Source organism: Nothobranchius furzeri, chromosome 18 (assembly GCF_043380555.1).
Source record: "Nothobranchius furzeri strain GRZ-AD chromosome 18, NfurGRZ-RIMD1, whole genome shotgun sequence".
Taxonomy (NCBI): domain Eukaryota; kingdom Metazoa; phylum Chordata; class Actinopteri; order Cyprinodontiformes; family Nothobranchiidae; genus Nothobranchius; species Nothobranchius furzeri.
Window position 1 is genome coordinate 5,643,668 of NC_091758.1, and position 8,833 is coordinate 5,652,500.

An 8,833-nucleotide genomic window follows, 5' to 3' on the forward strand; every position below is an offset into this window, starting at 1 on the left:
TTATTGAAATGAAACACAGAAAGGTATAATTTTTTCTGGTTATTGAAAAGCAAAGATTCCTAGCTTCTGATTCAAAAATAAACTTTTGCTATTAAATTTAATTATCTTAAATTAAACATTAATCTTTGGATCGATTATATAAGTATCCAGGATATTTATACACGATACAAGCCTCATAGGTTAATCTGTTTGGTCATTTTCAGAATCTTCAACTGAATAGCAACAGTGTTGATTCTAGTATGTAGTTAACCCTACATAATTGATCGTAGCCACCCAGTCTTATTCAATAATCCGGCGAGCCATTCTTTTCCAAAATAAAAACACGATTTCTGTGTTTTATTTTCAATATTTCACTAAAAACGGGAGTTGTCTCACCTTAATTTCCTTCCTCCGGAAACTTCCGGGAGGGAAGCTTTTTGCGGTGACACCGACATCTGGCAAGTTGTGACACAGCTGATACAGCGATTAATCCACAAGTCTGTGGGACTGTTTAAAGGCATCCTAACTGCTAAAGTAAGTGAATGTGTTGTTTGATAGTGTTTGAGTGTGTTTGGACGTTTATTCCATCTTGACACGCAGTGTCTTCTGAGAGAGAATCCATTCTCCCTCTCCTCACGCGAGCAAAGCTAGTAGCTAATCAGCTGTAACACAACTGAATAGCACCCCGTTCTCCGATACAGTTTAAACGCACTTATCTTAAGCTTTCGGGAACGTTCAGATTTAGTCTGATCGAGTGGTTTTGTACCAATTCGTCACTATGTTTATGTTTATGTTTATGTATTTAGCAGACGCTTTTGTCCAAAGTGACTTACAAGTGAAGCTCCTTTACACTGGTCACACAAGCCATGTTCGATCGCATTTGCATTTCCTGTGGAGGGGTGGTCAGGCCCCCAGAACTCACATCATGTTCTGTAATTGACAGGACTTCCTCTCATGACTTAATCTCGTCTTCTAGGTTCGATCTCCAGATATCAGTCGGCCCCATGACTCTGACACACCCTGTTTACATCTCCGACCATGCAAGGATGGCTTTCACCCTTGGCATGGACTTTCTGAGCCGCATTAATGCTTTCATTGATGAGGAGGGAGTGCTCTAGTCAGAGGTCGACCTGCCTTTGACCGCGGCCCTGCCTCCGGACCTCCACTGTCTCACGGTTGGTAGCTCTGAGCAGGTGGGAACACCATGTTCGCCACCTGGTTCAGAACTTTTGCCACCACAGATTCAGCTACCATCACAGTCACAATCTGCTGATTTCTTTAACATAGCTGAAGCTCCTACCTCAGTAGTCGACCGAGACAAACAACACCTTGTGTTAAGTTACCATGATTGCCATAATCTTTCTCTTTCCACCATGTGGACAGGTGAACACCTCACCAGTTACGTGGATGGCCAGAATCTCAGCTTTGACACTCGACTTCCACCAGAGAACTTCCTCAACGGCCAGTTCATCGCTTGTACAGACCAACTTGCTTCTCTGGGTGAGAAGCAAGTTCTCCATCATAGTTCCTGTCCCCAAGAAACCAAGAATCACTGGACTAAATGACTACAGACCTGTGGCTCTGACATCTGTGGTCATGAAGTCATTTGAGCACCTAGTTCTCCCCCACCTCAAGACCTTCACAGCCCCCCCCCCCCCCCCCCTGGACCCCCTGCAGTTTGCATACAGAGCAAACAGGTCTGTAGATGACGCAATCAACATGGCTCTACAATTCATCCTGCAGCATCTGGATTCCCCAGGTACCTACGCCAGGATATTGTTCGTGGACTTCAGCTCTGCATTCAACACAATCCTGCCAGACCTCCTCCAAGACAAAATGTCCCAGATGAACGTGCCTGACCCCATCTGCAGGTGGATCACTGACTTCCTGACAGACAGGAAACAACAAGTCAGGCTGGGGAAGAATGTCTCGGACCTACGGACCGTCAGCACCGGCTCACCACAGGGCTGTGTTCTTTCCCCTCTGCTCTTCTCCCTGTACACCAACAGCTGCACCTCCAAGCATGAGTCTGTCAAACTAATTAAGTTTGCTGACGACACCACCATCATCGGACTCATCTCTAATGGGGATGAGTCCGCTTACAGAATGGAGGCTGAACGTCTGGTGTCCTGGTGCAGCCACAACAACCTGGTGCTAAACACCCAGAAGACAGCGGAGGTTGTTGTGGACTTTAGGAAACACACACACCCCATCCCCCCCTTAAACCTGTCTGACACTCCCATCACGATGGTGGACTCATGTCGCTTCCTGGGCACCACCATCTCCCAGGACCTCGAATGGGAGCCCACCATCACCACCATCAGAAAAAAGGCCCAGCAGAGGATGTACTTCCTGAGGCAGTTGAAGAAATTTTACCTATCACCACAGTCGATGAGGCAGTTCTACACTGCTATCATCGAGTCCATCCTCACCTCCTCCATCACTGTGTGGTACGCTGGAGCTACCACCAGGGACAAGAAGAGGCTGCAGCGTGTCGTGCGCTCTGCAGAGAAGGTCATTGGCTGCGAACTCCCCTCCATTCAAGATCTGTACACCTCTAGGACATTGAGGTGTGCAGGTCGGATAATAGCTGACTCGTGTCACCCTGGACACAGTCTCTTCGACTCGCTCCCATCTGGCAGAAGGCTCAGATCCATTCGGACCAGAACCTCTCACCACAAAAACAGTTTCTTCCCCTCTGCAGTTGGACTTTTGAACGAAAATCCTAGGGCAGCCCACTCAAGTTGATTGGCCCCAGTCACGTGACCGATGCCGTGCTTGAAACATTCAGCAAACACTCAGATTAATACCTACACGGAGTAGATAGCTGCTTCTCTAATTCTTGCCACTTTTTACATTAATAATTTTATCATGAGTGTTTTATTAGTTCTTATATTTGCTTATCGCTTAATTATTTTTTTTCTATCTTACCTTCTGCACCAAAATACTGCAGCAATTTCCTAATGTTGTGACTTGGCACACATATGGCAATAAAAACTTCTGATTCTGATGGTGGACACATCATGGGCCCTGAGACCCTTGTGGCCCCCTGATGACCCCATCTTAAAACCACCTGAAGTGTTTGTGTCTGTTCAACTTGGCTTTTCTGTGAATGACCTTGTCAGTCTTCAGGTCCAGCATCCTGCTGTCAGCGGGATGATCTTGAACCCTTTTGACCCAAAAGCTTTTCAGCATCTTTCACAGGGGTTTTGACTCCATTCCAGAGCTGCATGCTCTATCCTGTGCTCGGGTCATCTCTCTTTCAGGTCTTGGCCGCTTGTGCTTCGGACTGATGGGAGAAACCAGCATCCATAAGATCAGTGATGTCCACAGAGCCTCTGTGGCCTCGACAGCTAAGATCCTGCAGGGATCGGGCGTCCCTCCCGATCCAGGCGGAGCTGCTGCTGGTTGAGACGCTCCACCGATAACTCCACACCCTGTCACAGAGAGAGCTGATAGTGGCACAGAGACTCCAGCTGAAACCCAGTACTCTGAGGGGGGATCTCTACCCACCGAAGGGGGGGCCGACGCACTCACTGACCTTACTCCATTACAGATGTCGCCCTGTAAATCTGCTGGTGGACCCTGATCTCTCTGAACGTGCCCGCTTGTCAACCGGGGACCTTCCCGGAAGCACATCTGCTCCGGATCCTCGTAAGCCTGCACCTGTCTGCAGCCTAAAACATTCTTGGTTTCAGTCTTCAGGACAGATGATGTTGCTCTTGCTAGTCACATGTCTCTGTCTGCTTTCTCAGCAGCACTATCTAACTCGACCGTGTGGATCTGGGTTCCACATCCAGGGGACTCCCAGATATCTTGATGTCCATCCATCACTTGTGGGTCCAGCCAGTTCATTCTGGTGGCGCTGTGACTTTTTCTAGTGAGCGGGCGCTCCAGAGCCTCATTAATATTCCTGTATGTTCTTTCGTTCCTGTTCAACAGACATGGCATAAGATACCAGCAGGGGGCAGTAGGACTCCTCGTGATCTGAGGGCTTCTCTTCTTGACCTCCAGTTCGCTCCAGATCCTGGTCACACAACAGTCACCTCTGGTAAACTGATTAATAACCTTTTACAGGAAAAATCAGGTCCTGACCTACCAACTAAACCACGCTCTCCGGTCGTGTTTCTCATTAAGATCTCCAAAGGCAACAAAGCTCCCATTTATCTATGGGTCCACAGAACCAAATTTAAATCGCACAAAAATCCTATTGATTTAGACATCGTTTCAACCAAAATAGCTGACCACCAACTCGAATTGTGCCAAAGAGGGGGTGAACTTCCGTCCGCTCTCGCTGGGTTCTCTGATTTCGGATCACGTGAGTCCTGTCGTGAGTATGTGTGTGCATGGCCTTCATGTCTAAACATCCTATCATACAGGCTTTGTGAATTATGGCTGTGGTCTGCTGTGGTTCCAATAATCATGTGTTTTCAGAACATAACAGTTGAAAGTGGATGTCTCCACTACCTGGTGTGTCGATCCAAATTCAATCAATTCTTTTTTTGATTATTTTTAGTAGTCTTGATAACTTTTGAGGTTTAATCAGGATAACTGCCTTCAGTCAGTTATCTTGGTACCTCACATTTAGGGACTACTAACTCCACTGATTTACATTTTTAGTGTTGACTTACATATCTATCTTTTTATAGTGCTTTCGTTAGGGTAATTGAGTTTGAGAACTTTAGGGATTAACTTAGTTAATTTCTCTTAAAGGGCTACAAGCCAATTTTGCTCTTCATTCTTATATAAAGCCTTTAATTAGTGCAGGTGATTTCTCCCATACCAGTTAGGGTTTGATTTCTTTTATTGATTTTCTTTCATGCTTAATGCACCACATTTTTGGCATCACACATAGGCAGTGCACCCACTTCTTCAGTTAAAGGTTAAATACACATAATGCTAACACATAGTACAGAGGTACTCACAGTGACAGGTTTGTAATTTATTTCTGTGATTTGCATCAAACGCAGTCTTCGTGTCTCTGCCTCACTTGCTGCTCTGCTCTTCTCACTCATGAGCTTCACCATTGGTCTTCGCTGCCTGAGGGACTTCGCCATCTGAGGGTCCTCTACGCCTGTTTCTGCCCGCCTGGTGTTCCTGTCGCATGGAGCTTCACTTCGGTCGTGGTTCGAGACGTCCTGAGTGCCCTGCGCTGAGAGGTCACCTGGATGCCATCCGGGGGCCTACCGCTGACGGCTGGTCGTCTGTCTACATCCTGCCCGGTTCTGTGTGGGAACACAGGCTACTTTATCCTTTTTGCATACGCCTTTGGTATTAATCAACTGCTATTGAAATAGCCATCTTCTCTAGAATTACTTTACAATGATCTGCAATTGTTGACTTAACCAACTTCTCAGGATATGCTCCTGTCTTCACTGGGGGAGGAAACACTTACCTCTCTCCAGCCTTCACCTGGACTGCTACAGCTTCTTCAGAAAGAGAGTCCCTTCACGTCTTTGGTTGCCAACGACAGGTGGTTTTCTGCGACCACCTACCATTGACAAAGGGGGGTCTTGTAGCATCATCAAGGTTCTCTAATTTGTGGCAAAGGTCACATCTAGCCAGCTGGGTCAAGCTGGGTCAGACTGTAACTTTTAAGTCCACAGATTAACCAAGGAGTCATGATGTCTGAAGAATATATCTCATTATCTGCAGCTGTTCCGTCCCAGAAGAAGGACACTTCAAGTTCACGATAATTAAATAATAATATTAATAAACTGTTTGACTTTATTACTGTTTATTATAATCATCATAAATAATCACTTGGTTCAGTATAAATGTATTTTAATTACTGAAATGAGTTATTATGCTTTGGGTATAGTTATGATTATGGTTGATGATCAGTAATGTGTGTTCAGCAAATCAGAAGGTCAGCTTCCACCTTATCCATCTAACACAGAGTTTATCCAGAGTAAACAATAACTGCCAACACATGTTTTTGACACATGACCAAAGCTTTCTTGCTGAGAGTGGGTGTGTTCTGAGGACTTTGTAAAATAACTTGCAACAGCTTTCACGTCAGTTCTTGAACCAACCATCCTGAGTAGACGGGTCGGCCGCCCTGACCCTCTGTCACGCTGTTCTGTCACGCCGATAAGAATAGCTAAGAATAAATGTAAACTGTAACCAGCTGATGAAAAACTCCTTCCAGAGTTATTGATTTCTGAGTTAAGTTAAGATGCAACAACTCCTTCAGAGTTACGGACTTTGAGACGCAAATAGTTTCATCAGTCGTGTGACCCACAGAAACAACCCAGGACTGATTTGGTCGCATCAAGGTCCTTCTACCATCCTCGTGCCCGGAGGAAATCATCTCCACTTGACATCTCGGATCCAAAAGGGGGTCTCCTGGGTGAGGTAGACACTTTTGACAGATGACGTTTGATGCTGTTCTCTAAGTAAACAACTCAGATAGCTGCAAAACATCATTTCCAGCCCAGAACGCTTTCCTCTCTGTGAAAGAAACCTTCTGAGAAATCCATTCACGCATCCAAACTCATATTTCCAATTTAGCTTTCATCCAGCCACAGGTTTGCCTTTTAAAACAAGTTTAATATCAAAGCTGGTAAAGATTGTCATTAAATTGTCATCCATGAATTGTCATTCAAATCTTAAAGTTTAAAAATTGTTAGTAATAAAATTCTTCATTTTTAAACTTGCCTCATTATTGAAATGAAACACAGAAATGTAAAATTGTTTCTGGTTATTGAAAAGCAAAGATTCCTAGCTTCTGATTCAAAAATAAACTTTTGCTATTAAATTTAATTATCTTAAATTAAACATTAATCTTTGGATTAAAAATAGACCAAACAGGTTGGGCTATGAACTTAGATCGATTATATAAGTATCCGGGATATTTATACACGATATAAGCCTCATACGTTAATCTGCTTGGTCATTTTCAGAATCTACAACTGAATAGCAACAGTGTTGATTCTAGTATGTAGTTAACCCTACACCATGTTAATCACGGTTCTCTTTCTCAGAGTCTAACTCTCATTCAGACTGTGACACAGAAATTTGCAGACTTGTGCAAAGATATTAACAGCCTAGAGAGACAGTTAATCTGGAAAACTGTTCCAAATTGCTTTCAACTCTTAATGCGCAAACTTGTCTTGAACGCATCAACTTCCGGTTGCGCATGGGACGTCAAAACAAAACAAACGAAGTTGCTTCTAAGTTTGACCGTGACTTTTGGAGCTAATTACTTTAAAGCGCCAGGTTCTGCTGGGCCAGATGGAAAACAGTCCGCAGGGAAATGAGCTTAAGGCATCCTTTGTTCTTAAACTGCCGCCACGAGGTTCGGATGGGTACTTATATAACCTTTTGGGCACGCCCACCTGTATCAAAAGCCACTGGAGGGTACTGTGGCTTTTCCAAATAAACTCTACCTTCTCCAAGATGAAAATCTATGATCACAATTTAACACAGTTATTCATATAAAGCCTCAAAAGTATTACTTTAGCATCAAAGTATTACTGTAAAAGGGAAAGAATAAAATTCATGTCTTAAAACTGAACAGTTTTACCATTAGCACAAATTTTAACTGGAGAAACACCAAATGACAGAGGTTTAACATAAAAGGAAGTTTAGGTCTGTGGCTGAAAAGATTTTAACTTAGAGCATCTTGATTTCTATTGTAAGGGTGAACAACCTAAACACCTTCTTTGATTATAGATAAACAGAAAAATACCGGGGTTTTGATAAAAGCAAGATCCTGGAATCTTCCAGAATGACCCTTGAGAAGTTTTACGAGCACCCGGCCTGCGAAAAAGAGTCAGTTATTGGCAGGTTGAGGTAAGACAGACCAAGTCCTGATAATGTCCGGCTTAACAAGTCACTTGGTAAAATTTACGTTCCTGGGAGAAAGATGTAGGAGTTAACCAGAATGCCCAACTGTGGGCCATTTTCAAACCCCCCCCCCCCCCCCTTATTTCCTTCTGCTGAATGTGAAAGAACCCTTTTTGTGACAATGTTATTGTTCTTTTCCGTGTAAACCTATACAAAGTTAACCTGAGGATATGGAATGTGGATTTCCGCTACACACCATAGCCTTCCTCAGAGCACCGGCGTGTTTATAAAAGAACCAAGCACTGGAATTTCACAGATTACACAGAACCAAAGATATTGGGAACTGATGACAATCACACAGACATTTACATCACTACTACTTTTATTTGGCAAACAGCTTGAGATAGTTCCTCATATATACGTATATATATATATGTGTGTATATATATATATATATATATATATATATATATATATATGAGGAACTATGTGTGTGTGTGTGTGTGTATGCTATAGCAAACCAACACATTCTGTTTGACAATCATTTTTTCTTTTTTACATTTTACAGCTTACAAATATACCTGATCTTTTGACAAGATTACAGATTCTGTTTGACACCTAAATTTATATGGTATATAAAAATCTCTCATCATACATTCATGATTAGAAAAGTAGGTTATATGACATAAAAACGAAAGAACAAACTAAACACCACAGTATGCAGTTTCAACAGAATTTCATCAAGAGGAATGGGGGTGGAGGTTGCCAGTCGTTCATATTAAACCCATCATGGAGCTCTCTGAGAGGAGATCGCTGCTACTCCAGACTCGTTGGTACAGTGAAGACATCAAGGAACAACAGCAGTACTGTCACATAGGAGTAAAGTAGCTGATCTCAGTTCAGAGTCATAAAGTAATATATTATCATGAGTTCTAATGGGTGTTTGATTAAAAACTAAACCTTGCGTTGCTAACTGCATGCTAAACTTCATACCTCGGTATCTCTCTTCTTTCACCAGAGCTCACTTAAGGCTTAGTCCAAAGATTATGCAAATGCTTTCAAG

General features: G+C 43.3%; 1 protein-coding gene across 1 annotated transcript; it reads left to right on the forward strand.

Annotated features, from left to right (window-relative positions):
- The first annotated feature begins 370 nt into the window (after positions 1-370).
- On the forward strand, positions 371-3,051 carry LOC107374014 (probable RNA-directed DNA polymerase from transposon BS). Its single transcript, XM_054741992.2, has 2 exons — positions 371-513; positions 1,363-3,051. Exon 2 carries the CDS (start codon positions 1,387-1,389, stop codon positions 2,725-2,727), a length of 1,341 nt encoding a protein of 446 aa, XP_054597967.2. The 5' UTR covers positions 371-513; positions 1,363-1,386; the 3' UTR covers positions 2,728-3,051.
- The last annotated feature ends 5,782 nt before the right edge of the window (positions 3,052-8,833 follow it).

Excerpts from the sequence above, each read along its gene's own strand:
- LOC107374014 (XM_054741992.2), top strand. The coding sequence starts at position 1,387 with ATGGCCAGAATCTCAGCTTTGACACTCGACTTCCACCAGAGAACTTCC.